Below are 20,570 nucleotides of genomic sequence, written 5' to 3'. Positions count from 1 at the left end.
TAGGATGCGATAGTGTACTTTATGACATAATGCTGTGTTAATTCTCTCTCAGAGAGGTTGTATTTCTTAATAACTGTATAGACAGATGCCTGATGTCCATATTTAACTGGTTCTGGTCACATCACTTCTAGGTCTCTGGCTATTTGTTATTGAATTTGGTGGCTTCCTGAGCCGGAGGGGTTCCTTAAGTCAATTGAATTATTTGACTTGAAAGCGGTCAACTTTCTTTTATTGAGTTGGCTGAGCCCTGAAGCTCCACACAGCCAGGCCTGTTCCCTTTCTTTGTCATTAGTACTTTGCCTTTTTTCAGCCATAAATGCAGCCCTGTATATCTAGCTTCCCCATTTTCTTATCTTATTTTAGTTTAATCCATTTTATTTTGCTGATTTTAGCAATTTGGTAATGTTTCCTTGCAGATGCACACTGCAGTGCTGTAGGTCTAAGTACACAATGATGTAATGAATTTCACCTGAAAAGCAAGCTGGTAAAATGTCAAAATGACCCAGAGGAATATCTGCTAATTGGGTTTCTGAATCTAAAGGACATCAAACTTTATACACAAGGAGTTGGTAAACAACAAACAAACAAAAAACAAACAGAACAGAAACAGAACAGACATGAATTCATAATTCATTCTAACTTTCTCTTTGTTTGTCTTTCCTCCGCAGAAACTTGTCAAAGAATCCTCTCACCACTCTGTCATGGCAGCTCTTCCAGCACCTCCAACTCTCCGAGCTGTAAGTCTTCTCTCCTCGTCTGATCTCTCTCTTTGGCTGTTGTTTGTATTTTATTACAGCCATTTATCATTGCTCCCTGTGCACTATCTGCCACAATACAAATTGTCTTCGCCGCGCGCCATTATAATTCCTGTCTTTGTTGTACAAAACCTCTCATTTGTCTGAGCACATGTAAAAGATTGAACCTATAGGCGGTATGGTAGCTCTGTGATCGTATAAGTCATTTGTTGACTTAATTAACCCACACAAAGGAAATGTAATGGCCTGGTAGGAGGAGGGAGTCTAACCCCATTTTCTTGTTTGTTATGAATATTTCAGCGATCATTGTGTTTATGAAATGAGTTTGCTCTTTCACCACCAAGGAGAACATTGCGATGTCGACCCGCTTGTAATTTACACATCATTATGCCTGTCAGCACTGTCCATCATTTGAACCTTCGCTGTGCTCTGAACACAGAGCACTTCCTGCGCCTCCTGGCATATAAAGCCGAGGTATAGCAGGATGTGATACACGAATATTTCAAGCAGGCCTCCTTATTGTTCTATTTTCAGAGGTAGAAGCAGGGCGGGTCCTCTGAGAGCACGACACAATGCTGATCTGGGGTAGTCCTGTTGCTGTACGCAGCAGAGCAGAGGGAAAGCCCTGCTTACACTGACACTATAGTTTTACCTTTTAGGTTTTTAGCTTATGCTGTCATCCTGAGGAAAATGTATGCCTCGCACATGCAGGACCACCGATATTACACAACGCTCACTCTTATCCTGTGTAGGAAGCAGTTCACACCAGACCCCATACCAGTGCTCCACAAGTGTCGCCTCACTGTGGGCCCTCGTCACAGGCAGATGGGCGTCTGAATCCCTCATTGTCCCTGTTATTGGGTTGTGAATTTCATACTTCACTGGATTGTAGAAGTTCTGTACTTTTGTTGTCTTATACCAGCTGTCCAATCCTGACTTTGGGGAAGCTAGATTAGCCTTTAGCCTTTTTGATTGCTGCTGCTACTGCAGTGTCTAAGCTATGTTCCAGATGAACAGCATATTCTGTAATCTACAATATTTACTGCTGGAAAAGGGACTTCACAATATCCCATGCCAACATCTCAGTGTAAAAATACTAAATTACATGTAAAGTTTAGCTTTTCTATAATAATAAATACTTAATACTTAATACTAAAACTTATTTTTCAATCAACACCTTACTGTGAGTTTACAGCAGGCCACATGAACACACCACCTTCTGCCAAAGCTGCAACAAATTTCTGCATTTCTGCTTGCTTTGTGCTCGACTCTCTGGTTTAAAGTGGGAGGGGTTTAGAGCTGCAACAATTAGTCAATTAATCGATTAGTCATTTAAAAGAAAACAACAATCAATTACCAATTATTCTGTCTTTTTTTTTTATAGTTAAAGTGTCCGTGTTTCTAGCCTCTTAAATTAAAACTTAAAGGGTTTGAAGCGTTTCGTTGTCATGTATGATAGTAAATGAAATGTCAATTTGGGCTCTGGGAAATTGTGTGTTGTGACATTTTACAGACTACATGATTAATTGATTTATCATGAAAATAATTGCAGATTAAATTATAATGAAAACATATGCAGAAGTCACGGCAGTGGGGAGTACTGCTGCACATGTGAAGTGAGTAGTAGTAAGTAGTATAAAGCCTTTAGTGGCTCCAGAAGAAGTTGCATGACATCTGATCATTGGCTCCAGTGATGTCACTCAGTGGCCAAGTTGCATTGTGGCTAATGTAGGCGCCAGGTTTTAAAAAGAAGTCCAGTGGTCCAGCATTGCACTACTATGAGACTGTTGGACTCATTATGAGTCATTTTTTCTTACTTTTCAAAACTTGGTGCCTACGTTACCCACAATGCAACAGCCACTGAGTGACATCACCGGAGACAATTTATCAGATTACATGTAGCTTCCTCTGTAGCCAGTCTCTCAAAAGGCTTTATACTACTTTTTCTCTTATTCAGAAGTACTCTGTAAGACCTGTAAACACACTTTATATGTAACAGTGGTGGACTTACCCTTTAATACAACATTACCTTTGACGCCACCTTTGGTTTCCCCCTCAGGAATTGCTCTTGAGAAATCTTTCTGCTTATTCCCATCTTTTTTTTTTTTTGAGTGTAGAACTGTAGAAATATTTTGAAACATATATTTTTTTTCTTTTAAGTCCTGAATATTTGACCTAAAATTGGAGCTAGGTCTGCAGAGGCTTTAAATAAAAGTGCAGTAGTGTTATTAGCAGTGTGCTCATGATTAGTGTAAGTATGCAAATGGCATATTATAAAAACAAAAAACTTTCTTATTGGATTATTGGATTCATGTAAACAGCATTTAGTAGTTTAGTAGTTCAATCTATAGTGATTTATTACCAAGCTGATCATATTAGTCATAATAACTTTTTAGCCATGGAACATATTGTATAGTGCATCTCTCATTTCATCCTTTTATACAAGAAAACCGAGCTCAGGATCATTTTGCCTGCAGAGACACTGATATAACAGTTGGACGACTTTACATTCCTAGACAGAAATAACAAAAATAACTAGCCCAGCTCCTTCCTTAACTGGATCTGCATTAAAGCTCACAGGGCATGGTTTGCTCTGATGTGCAATCCTATTTCTTCTTAAGCAACCATTTTAGATGCGTACAAATGGTGTCTTTGTTGTTCTACATGAAAAGCAGGGCCAGGGTGATGCCCATGCCTCCTAGGGAATGCTGATGAGGAGTGAGGGTTTATGTCTATTCCATTTGGTGTGTTTGGTTAAGAGGTGTCAGTTGGAGTGGCGTGGCGGCACAGACGTGGGCCGAGGCGTTATGCAAGAAGGAAGCCATGTGGAATCAGGCCTCGCTAATAGGAAATGAGTCACTCTATCATGGGCAGAGTCGGCGACGTGGCCCTGACATCATTACTTTCTTCTCTGTGTCTATGTGCTCACCCAAACCGTATTAGCCTGGTGAGTGCCAATCATTCAATCATGCCAAATGAAGCGCACTCACCGGGCCGCTATTGCCTTTAATTATTAGGATGAAACACAATGCGGTATCAATGATAAGTGGCCACCCGCACTGCTGAACCACACTGATATTATGTAAATATAGGAAGATCAAACTGGCTGAAATAATTTCCGTTTTATGTGACGAAAGGAGAGCATGGGCCTTTGCCATCGAGCCGTCGCTACACCCTGTTATCTCAGTCACTCTGGGCCCTGTTATTGTAATTGTGTTTCATTTTTTTAACAATGAAAGGGGACAAATTTCAAAGCTGCAGCATGGTGAAGGTGACCTGCAATGAATATCAGATGTACACATATGTAGTTCTTTAAGCCTGGAGTTTGCAAATGTTAAAATAAAGATGTTGTCATTGATTCATTCATTGTACATTTTACACAGGTCCACTGTTTCTGCTTCCACAACTTTCAGTGAAAAATGAGGATGGTTGGCACACAGACAATGGGAGGGTTTTAAGGGCCATATATATATATATATATGTATATATATATATATATATATATATATATATATATATATGTATATATATATATATATACATATATATATATATATATACACACAAATAATTGTAGAACTAAATAAATGAATAGATACTTAATTATATTAAAAAAATGCAAAAAAAGAATGAATAAATAGTTACCCTCATTTAATGCTTAAGAAATATAGAACTATATAATAAAATGCTGAAATAAATACTTCAATAATTAATTATATAATTTATATAAATTATATAATTAATTATTGAAGTAAATAAAAAATAAGTCACAAAGTACATGAAAAAATAAATATATAAATGTTAAACTTTTAATTGTTTATATATATTATGTATTTTCTCTTTTGTTTATTTTATTTATTGCATATCTATTTATGCATTTATTTAAATAAATAAATGAATATATGTTGGAATAAATATATAAATACATATGAATATGTATAAAAAAGTTTAAATAATAAATAAATAAAACTAACTTAACTCAAATAACATTTATATATTTAATGTGTCATTTAATTTGTGATTTATTTATTATTATATATTTATTAAGCATTTAGTTATATAATGATTGATCCAATCATTTATTTAAGCATTGAATTATGCAATTTTGTATTCATTGATATAGTTAGGGATTTAATTATACAATTATTCATGTGTTTGAATATTTATATATATTTAACTTATATATTCAATTTTGGCCTTTAAAACCTCCATCATTTTCACATCAAACATGCTGACCATAAAGATAATAAAAAAACATGTAGCCTATAAGCTACTCATGTCTGAACAACAACATGTGGTTTCATCGAGACAGTGTGATTGGTCAAGTTTTGTATTATACGCTACATTTCCTGCTTTAAGTGCTCCTCCACACGCAATTAATTAGGTGTAAAACATGTGTTACTCAATAAAAAGAGGCGTGTGCCCATTAAATAACCGTTCATTCAGCTACTTTAACATAAAGGCAGGATTTCTTCATTAAGCTCACTCCAGTGGGTCCACTCAGTGTGACCCAGTGCTCACTCACTATCCACTATCCACAATTAAAATCAGATTTGGGGACAAAAGTCAACCTGTATGATGAGGTTACACGAGATAAAAAAAAAAGTAGTTCCTATCAGTCAATGTACATTAAGTCTGTTTTTCCCTTATCAGGCACTCCTTATCGAGCCTAGTGAAGTGTAACTGCAAAACAGCTTTGTTTTGCAGGTTGGTTGCACAGATATTTCACACTCCTTGCAATATCTTAATATCAGTGACAATGACAATACTATCAGTGAAATCTCAATAATCTCAAGTCTTTTGTGGCTCCTGTAAAAAGGCCCCAACATCACATTGAAGCTCTACAATAGACGTCTGCTGTGTGCTGCCTCTGGATGAGACAGATAATCGGCTCTGCCTCTTTGTCTATGTGCCCTTTAGCCAAAGGACCGGAGCCACTGCAGCAGTGTGCTGCATAGGCCATGCAGCCAATCCAAAGCCTGAGAACAGCAGTGGGGTGAATGTGGCGGCTAAATGCTAAATCTGCCACTGTGGCTTCCAGGGTGATATTATTGGAGATTATTCGAAGCGGAGTTAGCGGCAGTCACCGACACCGCCGTCTTTGAGGAAGCTCATTCTGTCTGGTCAACAAAAAGCGGGAAATATTCTCCTTCTTTAGCCAGTGAAGCAGTCTGCCCGAGGCAATGTGCATCCCGAATCCCTTTATTCTGTTAGCGCTTCTTTAATCCCGGCTCTCTGGAAGCAGGAGCCGACGCAAAGTCAAACATTTACGCCTCTCACTGCAAAATGGATTTTTCTTTGAATATGGATGAAATGTGAATAGATCAAACCTGTAATCTTCTGATATGACTGCCAGTGGATTAGGATGAATTAAACATTAAATTTCCAAAGGCTGCATGACAGGTAAATTACTCATTTTTAACCTTCATTTTATTACGTCGCGATTGCACTCAGGGCAAACTCTTACTGTAACACATGACATTTACACTAACGCTTCAACAACATCAAAGACTTACTTGCAAGAGTAAATGGGAGTATTAAAATGTTAAATGTAATAAAAAAAGATTAGATTGGGGGCAGCAATGGCCTAGACATTAAAGAGGTCAACAGCTTAAAACCCAGACAGCCTGGTAGAATCAATGTGGAGAAAACAAGGAAGAAACCTTCACTGATAAACACATTTTTGTGAAAGCAGCCATAAGTACAAATACAAGGCCTTTCCTTTTAAAAGCATATATCTCAATGCCATGCTGTACAGATGGAATAGGAAGATAGGTTACACGCTGTTTCAACTTCATACAGCGACAGAGGTAGCACAAAGAAAGCAGTGACTCAGAAAAATGTAAAGTTAATTTCTAAATGTGTCACAGCCATCAAAAAAGACAAATACAATCATGTGGGAAGGTGCCTTGTTGCTGGACTTCAATTCAGCGGAAGCGTACACTTCATCCTGTCCACCGTGTGTGGCCACTGACCAGCCCTGTGACTGAGAGTAGTTCAGCCACGTGCACGTCATGTGCTAAGTTGCAACATCATCATGCAGAAACCTGTCATGTCATGTGGGAAAAAGTTTTTGGAAGGGATTTTAACCAAAATGTGTATTTTTGGATTTGAATACACAGCAGACACTACTTGGAAGCTACAGAATGATGTGAAAACCTCAAAAACACAACAATAACGGACCAACCTTTTCATGAAATTCCAGCATTATGAACATTAATTCAAGATAATGATATGTATACAACTACCTGCAGTAAGCTGTAGTATGAAAACATGTCTTCCCATCATTTTTAATGTTGTGTCTGTATTGTATACTGAAATAATTGTGTTTACATGTGCACATTTAATACACTACTCAAGTACTGTCATAAAAGCAACATTAACATGATTACACAAAGTTGCAGCTCACTATAATATTCTCTTTCACTTGACAGAAATGATTTTATTATCCAGAGAAAATAGTGTTTTTTCTGTGTCATTGTGAAGAGCTTTAGACATGCACAATACATCAAAGTGGAGACTGCAGACGCTTATTTCTGGTGGCAACATAGATTTTATCAGCTGAAACGAGGGTCCGTCAGTCATCCTACAAGCAGCATCACCTATTATTCTAGCCTATACCGAGCTTTGCCGTAGTTGCATTAAAATTTGTGTTTTGCTGTATGTTTCAATGTCCTTAATTCTGCACGCTCTACCTACGATATGACTTCTATTGAGTGTTTTAAGTATTTTAAGTCACTCGACATATAACAACTCGAATTCCGTCGATGTAAGAAAAAAATAACACCAGAATGTAACTTCCCCACAAGAACTGCAGCCATCAGTGCACCACTTCACTCATCCACTCAAGTGGGACTTGATTGAAGCCACACAAAATGACCACTAGTAAAAAAAAAAAAAAGAAAAGAAAAATGCCAACTTTACATTGGTGTGAAAGAATAGCCATCAGGGTGAAAGTTGCTGCGAGCAAAGCATTTGGCCAGAAACTGTGAAGCTTGAAGTCTCTGTACTGGGCAGCTCCAGGGTCTGGATATGAGCAGTCATGCTGTACAACAACTAGTCACTCTTTTTAACCCTGCTGTTGGATGTAACAGGCTCATGAAGGTTCCATGCTGAATCATGATACTATCAACTGTTACCAGTGAACCTGTTTACCTGTGGAATGCTCCAAACTGGTGTTTCACAGTGTTCCCAGTCTTTTGTTGCCCCTGTCCCAACTTGCTTGAAACTTGTTGCTGGCATCAAACTCAGAATGAGCATATATTAAAAAATCAATTTAAGTTGATTGACACAGCTGCCATTTTCCCCTGACATTACTCTCAAGGTGGGAAGCTCAAATTTGAGTGTAATGCTATGCTGCTGCCTTCCAGGTTGCGAGTTGTATCAAAGTTGGGAGTCTGACAAATTCTTATCATTTCACCACATACCAATTGATCAGCGACTGAAAAAAGGACATTGGGTCAGATCCTTTGTTTCACTTCCAGGTTTAAATAAATGTGTCTAAGATGTGTATTGATATTTTAGTGTTAATTTGCGCATTTCCTCACATATCGTGTAACATTAGCTAGGAAGTGGTTAAATGCTGATGTCACTCCAAGTTTTCACTTTCCATTGTCTTTTCAGTTAGTGATCAATCAGGAAGCAGTGAAGTTATCATTTGTCAGATTGCCTACATTCCCACCCTGAGCCTGATGTCAGAGGAAAATGGCCGCTGTGTGAATATGATCTATTGAGAACATGTCAAAAAGGATTAGCAAGTTATCATTCTGTTTTATTTATGTTTTTCAGAGGATGAAATTCTCTAGAATTAGGGTTGTAAGAATATAGTTAACACAGTACACATGTTAATATATCGTCCATGCTGAATATACACATGAAGTACTTCTCCAAATATCCCTCCTCCAGAGCTGTCTGTAGAGTCCCTGCACAAATCTTTTGGCTCTGAAGAAATTGCCTTATTCTCACTTTGATCATTTTCCCTACCTGGGCCCCCCTGACCTGACTCGGGTGTCCCCTCTCCTCTCCGTGATTGCAGTGCAGGTGGTGTTGTCGATAAGCCAAACTAAGGTCTGACTCCTCAGACACAAAAAGCTGTAGTGTAGTGTGGAGAAGGAGCCTGCAGGGACGCTGGCTAGCCAAGTGGCTGCAAGCATAGAGAAAAGCAATGATGGGACAAAGCGGTGATTTATTATTATTTGCAGCAGACTGCTTTATCCGTGACATAAGCAGAAGATACAGCGTGAGGATGATGGAGCCGGTCCAGCGACAACCAGGAGTGTGGTAAAGCAATGATTCACACCAAGTGTGGTGTGGTAAAAGCAGCTGTTAAGCAAATTTCGGAGGATCTGGGGAAATGCTTATGTTGTAAAAGCTCTTGCTGACGAGAAGAGTATTAAATTTGACATCAGTTGAGTCAACTCTCCGTCTTTTCCGCATTTATTCCCCCCTGATTGATTTATACATTCTTTCTAAAAACTCTAATCTCACCACCTCCTGCTGTTCGATGAAAACTGAGCATAATTTCACATCTCCTCAAGAAGAAAAGCAACACCGCAGCAGTGATGTATGGCAAACATGCAGCAGAAATGAGGCTACATCTGCTTTTTTTCAGCCTTTCGCCTATGAATAGATGGCCGTCTGTCAATCAACTGCTTAGAGACAAGCCAATCTGATGGCATGACAGCTAGATTATCTCTTTTCCACACTATAATAATAATGACAGTCCTGGCCACACTGGTTTGATTGACAGGCCATCCATGGAAAGTGCAGTGCAGAAACGCAACAGCAAGGAGTGCTCTGCACCAAAGATGGAGACCAACAAAATAAAGTGATATGATTAAAAAACACGCAACGCAATATACCACCAAGAAAGAACGAACTGACCCTTTACTGAGCACTGCGCTTAGTCATAGCTGCTACGACTATGACAGTCTTATATAATAATGGTAATGGTGGCAGATACCACTGGAAATTCACAGTAATTTATGGAACAATGGAATCTAGTCAAAGACCGCAGATGTTGTCAGTTGGCTAACGTAAGCTAATGCTAAAACCCCTGCTGGCTGGTTGAACTCCATTTTGAGCTGACTTTTCAATGTTTTCAGCTGATTTTTTTAAAAACAAGAAGTCTGTAGAAAGGTCTTAAATGCAGAACACACAATTATGTGACATACGTGATAATGCTTAAAGACTGAAGGTGAGGCTACATGTCCCCATTCATCCTGATGATCTTTTCATAAGACCTCATGCATAGAGTGAAGCAGGAATGAGTCCTCAAACACGGCAATTATTATTATTTTGTTTGGACTTCCAGTTCCCTCGTCTTGAAGTCAATGGGTTATTCCAATGGGTTTTTGGTTAGAGGTCTGAAATGAGATCTGTGGTTAAAGGTGCTAATTGGAAGAAAAGTTGATTTTTGAGTCTCATTCCCACCTCGATGACTCAAAAATCAACTTTTCTTCCAATTAGCACCTTTAACACAAGCTTAAGAGATTTTCACTTTTTGTTCTATGACTTAAATCTGCTGTAAGCCTTGTCGTCGTTATAGCTAACTTCTTGTCCGTTTTGCAGTTAGCAGTCCCCTCTGTCCACTCTATGTCACCACATTTTTTTCTTTGCTTGTCTTTTCATTTGGTAGTATAGGCTATCACCGGCTGCACTGGAATTGGTAGTTTACTCTGTTCCATTGCCAATGTAGGTACCAGACCAGGAGGGTCCTACTCTCTGTGTAATCACTGAGCAGACAGGACCACCTTTTTATGGAGTTCTCTGTCCTGATTGGATAAAGTGGGCAGGGATACCAGAAAATGTCTTTTCTCTTTTGCTGCATGAGCAGGAGGAGGAGAGACATGGGTTACTGACCAAACACTCTATAACAGTAATTACTGTTGGAACACAGAGCTATTTAACATTTATTTTAATAATAGTTTATGCTTCAAAAATCATATAAGTGGTGTTTATTTGTGAAGATTATCTTGCTGAGCAAAATGCGTAAGTATCATAAACTCGTGTTTACCACAGAGTTTATTTGATGCAATAATCCAAAACCCAACTGGAAAATTCCAGAGGCTTTTAGTCGAGGGGACACAGTACGTTTTTTTTAAAGAGGGAAATATTCATGGATGTGGTGTTTGGCAAATGTAACATTAGCTGGAGTGTGAATTTACAGGACAAAGCTGCTGTTGTTACTCTGAAGCAGCAGCTCAGCTCCCACACAGTGGATGTTACGGACCTGACCAGGTGCTTTTCATAAACACACATCATGGTATAGTTAGCTAATGATATATTCCTTAATTGCCTTTGGAAATAAAGCTTCCTTCTACCAGTAAGGATAAATTCACAAACATTATTTTTCTTATTAATATGCATTAACATCTGGGTGTGCTGTTTTGTAGTAGTGACTAACAGCATGACGAGGAGAGCACAGCAACCACACATCTTTCTGCTGAATTACCACAAAGCCAGGCATCGCAGGAAACACAACCTGCAGTCACACCGAGATCAGTGGCACGGTGGTAAAATGTGCCAAAGAAGGCGATTTATTAAACACACAGGATTTAAAACCTAAAATAATTCCTGACAACAGTATAAGGAGAGGAAGCAGAGCATTCAAGCTGAGATCAAAGCGTGTGAGCAACAATGCGGTATATAGCTTATTGTTGCTTGTGATCCACGGCTCCACAGCCAAAGCACCTGTGTGTACATTTCTCAGAAAAACAGCCTCCGGTGGTGATCATTAGCTCTCCTCTGGAGTAGCGGGGTGGATCGTTAGCCAGCTTCAAGGAAACATCACGCTGTTAGCTCTCTGCATCTGGGGTCACACTGCTGTTTGCTTTCATTCGTCTCGAAGTCTAATCTGCTCTTCTCCAGACATTTATCAACTTCCAGCCGTCAGTTTGCTGCACGTTCTTTTTTTGTTCTTTTGTTGTCTCGTAACTTGTTTAGATGGCACAGCTGTAAAATCACAATCGTGTTAGCGTTCTGTCGGCCTAGCTCACGGTCGAAATGCACCGATGTGCAATATCCTGCTTTGTTCTTGCATCTGTAGTGTTGAATGTTGGCCCTGATCAGCTCTGCCCAGAGGAATAGAGGCTAATGTATGGAGGTGGTGGTTCTTATTAACAATTAACATAATTACAATATAAAGGGGGAAAGCCTGGGCCGCCCTGCGCTGGTGAGCTTTGATCCCTTGTGGTTCGACTTGTTCAGCATTAAATGAGAACCTCTGACGGTGAAAATCATGAAGGGAGCTACCTGTCTGTGGACTGAACTCCTCTGTGATTTATACAGCGTGGTTTCCGTAGTCTACATATGGATCACCAGCATGAATCTGCATTTTAGAATCTTTAGTGCATTGTGTGATATTTTATTTCTAAATCTTAAACTTGATGGGTACTAATTAGGCTCATTCCAGTATTTTAAGACTCAGTATTTTTAGCATTTCTCCATCAGAGTTTCAGTGTTTACTCCAACTGTTTGTGTAGGGAGGCGTTCAAAACACCATTTAGACCTTCATGTTGGCAAATAAGAAGCTTAATTTTTTGGGTCAGTGATTCCCTAATAACTTCCCAAAACATTTCCTGGAAAGAATAATGTACTCTGGCACTAATAAGAGGGAAAGTAGAGGCCGTGCAGGAACAGTTATTGTAGCTTAGTTAGGTTGAGTTGAGTTTATTTTGTTCACTCATCAGCTGCAGTTATACAGTTTAACATTTGTCATATAATTTCTATTTGCCATCCAGTATTCCACTCATGTATGTCTAAAATCCTGCATATGGACCAACTGTATTTGCCTGTTTCATTGTGCGAGTGATAAAGTAAGATATACCTGAAATAATACCTGCAGTGTAGTCAGTAAATGGTCCGTGTGATGCATTCTGAAGAAAACATTTTGCTGCACCAATTCGCAGCAGAAGCTACATCTGTAAATGCCTCTTAATGCTCCGTCTTTGTTGTGGCTGAATTACTTCCATTCAAAAGTATAGGTTTTATTTTCCTCATCTTGAATGGAAACACTCATCAGAGAAGAAAAATGGGTTTGTTGCTTAATCAAGGTCCTATAATCAAAACACAAACTGTTGTTATTGAAGATACGAGTAGAGAATGAATTTGTTCCCTTTTAGATTCAATCTTTTTTTTTGGTTGTTTTTCACTCCATAATCTGCTTAAAAGAGAGAATAGATGTGCTTTTCTTTGCAAGTGTCTCTCCCTTGCAGCATATGAGTGAGCTCAATGAGAATACTGTCATAGAGTGAAGCTCTGCTCTGACTACAGCATCAGATCCACTGACCACCTGATAATAAGCGAGATCCACCTGAGGAAATCTATTCTCATTACTTTATATGGCACGGTGGACGTACCGCATGCATTATTCATGCATCCCGCAATATCTTATTGACCTCTGTCAAGGACATTTGGACAGGCATTCATCTTGACAAAATTGGCCAATCACAGCCTCCAAATTGGACATATGCAAAATGCAGAGGTGGAGTACAGTGTTGAATAATGTGACTATCCTCTGCACGCTGCTCTGAGAGTGAAATGTATGCACAGAGGGGCCTAATCATACCTGCCTGCCGCTAACACAGCCTGAGCTTGATAGCCTGAACACTGCGGTGACCTTTGACCTTCTCACATTTGAATGCCACGGCGCAGGCCTTCATTGTTTTCCTTCGCGTCTGTTAATCTGAATAAATCCAGCTATTATAAAACGTAGTCATACATCGGTAGTGTGATGTTATACGCCAGGCTGTTCTGAATAAGCAGCCACTTATGCTGATTTTCATAGTTACTCATATTGTTATAATTGATTTTCAGAAGAATGGTGCTAATTAGAAGATTGTTGTCAGTAATGCTGCTTTTTGTGCAGACGAAGATTTTATATTGCTTCCTCTCTAGCTGTTGCTAACAGAGAAGTGTGCACACAGCTTGGAGGGAGACTGAAGTTCATGTCACCTCCAAAAGACTAGAATTGAGGGTGACTCTATAATTTACTACAGAATTCAGATAATTAAACAAAAGCAAGCTTTAATTAGATTATCAGGTGTTATTCTTTATCTTATGTTGATGTAGAACAGCTGTTCCTCTTAGAGGTCCCATATTATGCTCATTTTCAGTTTACTGCGAAGAAATTAATATATTGTCCAATCTCAGTCATACTGCAGCACCTCTATTCAGCCTCTGTTCAAACACTCTGTTTTAGCTCCTGTCTCTTTAAGTCCCCCCTCCAGAGAAGCCCGGTCTGTTCTGATTGGATAGCTCTCACAGGCTTGAGCAGGCACTGCCCACATATTTACATGTCAGCGCTGCCACTGCTTGTGTTTTAACAACCAGGACTGCACTAGGGGGCAGTGCTTATGGAACGAGTCCACAGTGTTGGTGTGCTTTCCATTCACAACAAAGACGGAGCAAAAAAACACACATTCTACAATATGGGACCTTTAAAAGTACATAGTGTTCTGAAAAGAAAAAGAAGAAAAAAACACACTGCCAGCGATACAGAATCTTCTGGTTGTCAGCATATCCTCTTGCATTATTAGTTTGAATACATCTGAGTAATGAGGCGGAGAATGAGCATTTTTATAGCCAACCTGAGGTTATTAATGTGTGGAGTTAGCCTGGTAATCACACTGGATTGACGTTGTGTTTTCACTGTGCTTCACCAAAGCAGACCTGTGTGGAGTGACAGAAAAAGAAAAACTGCCTAATACATCCATCAAATCATCCGTCTAGTACAGCGTGTTCTAATGGTGGGATATAATTATTGGACATTAAGTTATATGAAGACAGTTCCACCTGTTGAAAGCTTCTCTACAGGCTGATTCAACAGTTAAACTGACTGCATATTTATTTTTTGCTCTTTGTTCACACTTACAGCATTAATAAAAGCTTTCAATGTCAGACTACCTATGAGGACTGGTGTCTTTGTTTCAGTCCATACAGCAGTCTTCAGTATGAACACACAGGTGCACACAGACATACAAGAAGACGCATTCCAGACATTCTGCTTTTTCTGCAGATGTTATTTTCGGGGGAAACTGGATCAGATTTTGACGAGAATTCCCAGGAAATACTCTGAATCTTAATCCCTGCTGTCTTGCTAAATATTATCACAGTTGCTGTTGTTTAAGAGGCTGGTTGCCTTCACTTGCAGACTGCTACGATAATATTGATGTTGCTGAAGATATGAAGTGAATGCAGCTTATTGTTGTTGTACTTATGTCACTGCTTCCATTATTTGTGTCTTGTCAAGAAAACTGGTGTGTAGGTGTGTAAAGGAATACAAATACAATATGTTTAACTGACCTGTCATTCATTGACACAATTTACCACAAACAGCACACCACTTCTTAGATTCATAACTCAGATACAGTTATAACTTAAGATTGAACCAAATGAAACCATGGAGGTGTAGATAGTCTTAAAGGAGACATATGCTCATTTTCAGGTTCATACTTTTATTTTGTGTTACTACTAGGATATGTTTACATGCTTAAGGTGCTAATACGTGCTGCAGCACTGTATCCCCCCTCCATCTGAAATGCTCTGTTTAAGGTCCTGTCTCTTTAAGGACCCCCTCCCAAATACCCAGTCTCCTGTGATTGGTCAGCCCACACATGCCTGACCCAGCACCACTAACAACAACAGAGCAGCTGTGCTAAATCTCTTCTTAGTGCCAAACTAGCTGCTAGACATAAATTATGCACAGGTGTGACATGGAGACGTATTCTGATTAAATATAAATTAAAGGCGCGACTACTGACGAGGTGTTTCAGGAGCAGTGTTTTCTGTGGGAGAGAGGAGCTTCCATTGGTTCGGACTTTTTAACTTTCAAGATCTTGGAAGGAAAGGAACAAACCAAAAAAAGCATAATATGTGTCTATTAAGTTGGATTTTCAGGCATTCAGCGAGGTTAATCATTAATTTCTACTCATCAGTTACACAGGATTTATTGTTCAGTGCTAAATAAAGCTTGACCGACGCAATTTTTACTTCATGATTTAATATTGTAGCAGGCATTTTAGTAACTTGACTCGAGTTAGGGACCATCTCAAAAATGCAAAATAACGCCCCGTACCTTTTTATCATAGACACTTCAGACCAGCTGTTCTTTCATTTGGACATTTTGAGACGGCATGAACATCCATTTAAAAAAATAATACTTATGTAACGTGGCCAATGAGCTGATATGGCCTGTGCTTTGTCAATAGCGTTGTCATCTTTTTTTTATATCATTAACCATGGCAACTCACATTATCTACACAATATGCGGTTTATAAATAATGGCCCGAGATATTATTGTGACATTAACAAATACAAACAGTGCTTTGCGTTAAATCCCTTGTGGTTACACTGGTGTTATTGTGTTGATCATGTTTTTTTTCCTAATTGTGTTTCAGGCGCCTGGACGGCGTGGTGTTCGAATGCGGCTGTGATATCCGCTGGATCCAGCTCTGGCAGCAGAAAGGAGAGGCTGGGCTCAACACACAGCAGCTGTACTGCAAGAATGGAGCCTCCAAAATAAGACTGCAACACATGTACATCCAAAACTGTGGTAAGAAGGGGGAGGAGGAGGAGGAGGCGGGAGGGTGTGATCTGAATTTAAAAAAGAGGAAAAGAAAAAAGGAAGCAGCACAGAGGGGAGAGGGAGGCAGCGAGGGAGAGAAGGGACGGGGAGGAGCAGAAGGAAAAAAGTAGTGGATGAAGATGACGGAGGTAGACAGGAAAAGCAGGAGAAGGAAGGAAAGGGTTAAAGGTGAAATGGAGGAAATAGAAGAGGAGCAGGGAGACGAGTGGAGGCGGGAAGGGGAGGAGGTGTGACAGAGTTCAGAGGGTGAATCTGATGTGAGGAGCTGTGTGTTGATTCTGACAGAGGCTGTAGACTCTGCAGTATTATCTCCTGGTGGTGACTCATCCCTCTGACATCTAAAGTGTGTGACACCGTGAGCGTGTGTGTGTGTGTGTGTAGATGTGAATCCCATTTCCTCCTTTGTACTCATTTTATTACATTAATGAAAAGTGATTAATTGATTTGGTGTGAAAATATGTAGACACAGGCAGTGACAGGTGTGTATTAACATAAACATACACCGTGTGTGTGTGTCTGAATGTGTGTGTTTTCAGACTTGCCGGAAATCAGTGTGAGCCACAGCAGCATACAGGTGATAGAGGGCGACAACGTGACGGTGAGCTGCAATGGATCCGGATCACCGCTGCCTGAGGTGGACTGGACTGTCGGCGGCCTGCACTCCATCAACACACACCAGGTCGGACACAAACACACACACACACGCACACACCTGTGAATTTTACTGTCATCGTTATGTTTTTATAGCTTCACACTGATACTAAGGAAATGACGGAATAGCAATTAATGAAAATGACACCAAAGCACCCAAGCCATTTATGTGACATATATATTTTTTCATTTTTTGGACCATTAGCTCCCTTTGAGTCAACTGATGTCTAACACTACTAACACTGCTGATAAACACACACTTCACAGGGTTCACATTGCTCCTTTGAGATACACTGAATCACTTTGCTGTCTTTTTGTCCATGTCCAGATCTTTAATGAATGCTGACTTTTCCACAAAGCTGCTGAGTTAGTAGGAGGTTTTGATTCTTGCGTAGGGCCCTGTCTTTCAAATGTGGCTCACTCTAATGCAGGCTAAAATGTTATTATCAGACACAGAAGAAGAATTATTCCTTTAGGTCAGTAAAAGTACTAACACAACAGTGTAAAATGAGTCTGTTACAGGTAAACTATGTAGTTTTGGAGAAGAAATTCAACTCAGAGTCTTTATATGTACAATATTTATGAGGTAATAAAACAAACCCAGAAATATTTATTTTTTTCTACAATTTAGTAAACAAGCTGTTCTCAGAGGAAAATAAGGTCCCAGAACACTGTTTGAAGCTAGAAATAGTGGCAGGGTCCGCCACATATAAACAATGTAAACAGTATGAAATTGTGTTATCCTTTAAGGTCAGTTTGTTTATTCAGTTTATTCAGTCGTGAAATCAAAGAGAGTTTGTTTATTTAGTGTTTCAGGCGTTACAATCAGTCAATGAAGATCTTTTTCTTCTGATTAAAATCTTTTCCCCAAAACTTCATAGTGCACCTTTAAGTAGAAGTACAGAAGTATTTTAAGCCTACTTGGCCTACTTTTTAAGTCTACTTGCTGTAGTACATGTAGTAATGGTCCTGATGACAATGTGTTTTGTCTTTAAGCAGATTGAGGAGGAGGAAGTTGAAACTGTATATTAATTTACTCCAGTGGTTCCCAAGGTAGAGGTCGGCCCTTTCCAGTGGGTTACGACGAATTCTGAGCGGTGATTTTTGAGAGCAGAAAGAAAAGTTCCTCTCCATAAATGTATATTCATATTTCTGACTAATTGGATTAATTTGGGATAATTAGACCTCTTACCACAACCAATTATTTAAATGACACCAAGGATAGAGGAAAATTATCGACACTGACATCTGAAGACATCTGAAACATGACATGGGTAACCAAGTGTCACTGTTATTTCATAAGAGGTCATCAGCAAAGTGATTAACAATCTAATGTATTTTATATGCTTGACATACGTTTTCTATGTAAAATCTTACTTTGAAAACCAACCAGTGACAATCTGTCTACTCTTTATTAACTTTATTCTCATTTTGTCTACTTCATCACGCCTAGGCATGTAGCTCTATTGGAAAAATGTATTGTGATAATGAAACTGACATATCGTGATGGTTTCTGAATGACTTGCATGTTCTACTCTTAAATCATGTTTGTATCATATCATACTATGTCTAAAAATGAGTTCATTTATGAGGACTTAACCTTTAAAACTCACAATTACCATCAAGCTAACTGAATTAGCACGGGCCTTTGCAGGTTCAGGCCTTAGGACTTGTTGCTATGACAACAGCTCCACATAAATTTTAAGTCTTCTTTGTGCCAAACCATCAACAAGCAAGTTAAGCTACCTCGGTTATTCACATATTAGGAATGAGGCCTTAACCTACTGTGTAGCTGTGGGATTAGCTGTGCAGCATAGGTTACCATGATGATCTACCCCTGTTCAAAATAAGCTACTTTTGTGAGACTGAGAGGCCTCGGTTGAACCCACAGTGAGCCGGCTAACCCGCTAATCTGGCTCCCCGAGACAGGCCCCGGGGATGCCACAGCAATAACAACAGCAGAGATAAACAGCAGGAGGAAGAGAACAGCAGTTTTTTGAAATTGCTGTGTGGCTGAATTTGTCATCTGTGTCTTTAATGCTGGCAGTGACTTTACAGATGAAAGGTACCTCAGCCTCAGGCTTGATGTTTTAGGGTAGACGGATACTGTAGCTCATCAGGATGAGTGAAGCGTTGGGGAAGCTAGCCAGCTGAAGACAAGAGGGGGAGCATAAGCATTGTGTTTGGCTACTTAACAGTGAAAAGCTGTGCATCACTCTGTCCAATAGATGCCAGAATTTAAGGACATGTCACTCTTTACGTTCCTGCTGTAGTTCTGGTCCGACAGTAGTAAAATCAGACTGGACCACTGCAGTGGCAAATCTTAGCAGTTCTAACAGGTAGTGTGTGCTCCTTCATTTTATTCTGTTTTATTTAATCAATCAATGATGAACCTTACATAATGCATTTAAAGGTGCAATATGTAAGAATTTTAGTTGTAAACATTGAAAAATTAATAAAAGCTGACTTGCAAAGGGTAGCTCCAGTCAGCAGCAGTTAGCAGTTATTCTTATTAAAAGCTGCCTCCTTTGTTGTTTGAGTACAAATTAAGCAAGATTCCAGTTCTTGCATAATGCACCCCAGTTATATAACCCTATATGCTATATATCCTTCACTTACACAGATATCTCTCTTTTCTCTATCTGTGTCTCTCATTCTTTCCCCAGTCAAACGTATACTGGCCCAACATCCACTCCATCAACCTGGCTCTGTTCAACATGAGCCGAGACGACAACAACTACCAGCTGACCTGCATCGCAGAGAACGTGGTGGGGATGACCAACTCCTCCATCCAAATCAACGTTCAATGTGAGTTGGATTTCTCCCATAATGAAATATAGTGACAGTCTGTCCGTATACTGTAGACAGGCGTGTGGCGAGGGCTACATTCAAGTCATAATGGATGCAGTAACTCACGACAAACATTTTAAAGTCATACTGCAGGTTTTCCTCACAGAGAAACTGTTTCTTCTGTGTGTATATCACTGCTTAGATTTGCATTTTAATAACTAAAAATGATTCCCTTGAAAAGATTATTCCCTGTGTTGTTTTAAGATTCAGAGTTCATATTCATTCTGCCCATGTGCTATGTGAAGGCTCTGACTAACTTGTTTCATTAATTTCCTAATTTGCATAGGTGTTTATGTTTAATATCTTCAAAGATAATAGCTGTGTAATAGTTTAACAAGAAAGGCTTTTTAAATCAAAGTGTTAGCTTGTTTTTTAAATAAACACTAAGTTATAATACCCCTCGTTTTGACTTATCCTAGTCATTTTATTGAAACCAAAGATTAATAACAGGTGTGCAGATTCATCAGGGCTGAAAAAGGTGACAGAGATGCAAACCTGCTCGGGGGATCCAGGAAGATTTTCTAAAACATATCAGCTTTAAATATTACAGTTGATTTAATTATGAGGATGAAGAAAAACTCACCTTAAAATTAATGAAATCTTAGAGGGACACAACTGTCCTACAAAGCCAAAGTGCAGTAAGTACAATCCAAATTGAGTTAAGTACAATCTTGCTTTCTTTTAGAGGAAAAACACAGTTGCAGTGCTCCACATTCCATCCAAAAACC

At 39.3% G+C, this 20,570-nt stretch overlaps 1 protein-coding gene across 3 annotated transcripts in view; it reads left to right on the top strand.

Moving 5' to 3' along the window:
* Positions 1–20,570, top strand: part of ntrk3b (neurotrophic tyrosine kinase, receptor, type 3b) — a 196,509-nt gene that overhangs the window by 84,236 nt on the left and 91,703 nt on the right. For all 3 annotated transcript variants that reach the window (XM_073464712.1, XM_073464710.1, XM_073464711.1), the window contains exons 4-7: positions 669–737; positions 16,154–16,308; positions 16,878–17,020; positions 19,659–19,800. In XM_073464712.1, the coding sequence (XP_073320813.1) occupies positions 669–737; positions 16,154–16,308; positions 16,878–17,020; positions 19,659–19,800 (509 nt within the window). The remainder of the gene's footprint in view (positions 1–668; positions 738–16,153; positions 16,309–16,877; positions 17,021–19,658; positions 19,801–20,570) is intronic.

This window comes from Pagrus major, chromosome 4, assembly GCF_040436345.1.
Source record: "Pagrus major chromosome 4, Pma_NU_1.0".
Lineage (NCBI taxonomy): Eukaryota > Metazoa > Chordata > Actinopteri > Spariformes > Sparidae > Pagrus > Pagrus major.
The sequence above is the reverse complement of the archived record's forward strand: the minus strand, read 5'-3'. Positions and strand labels throughout refer to the sequence as shown.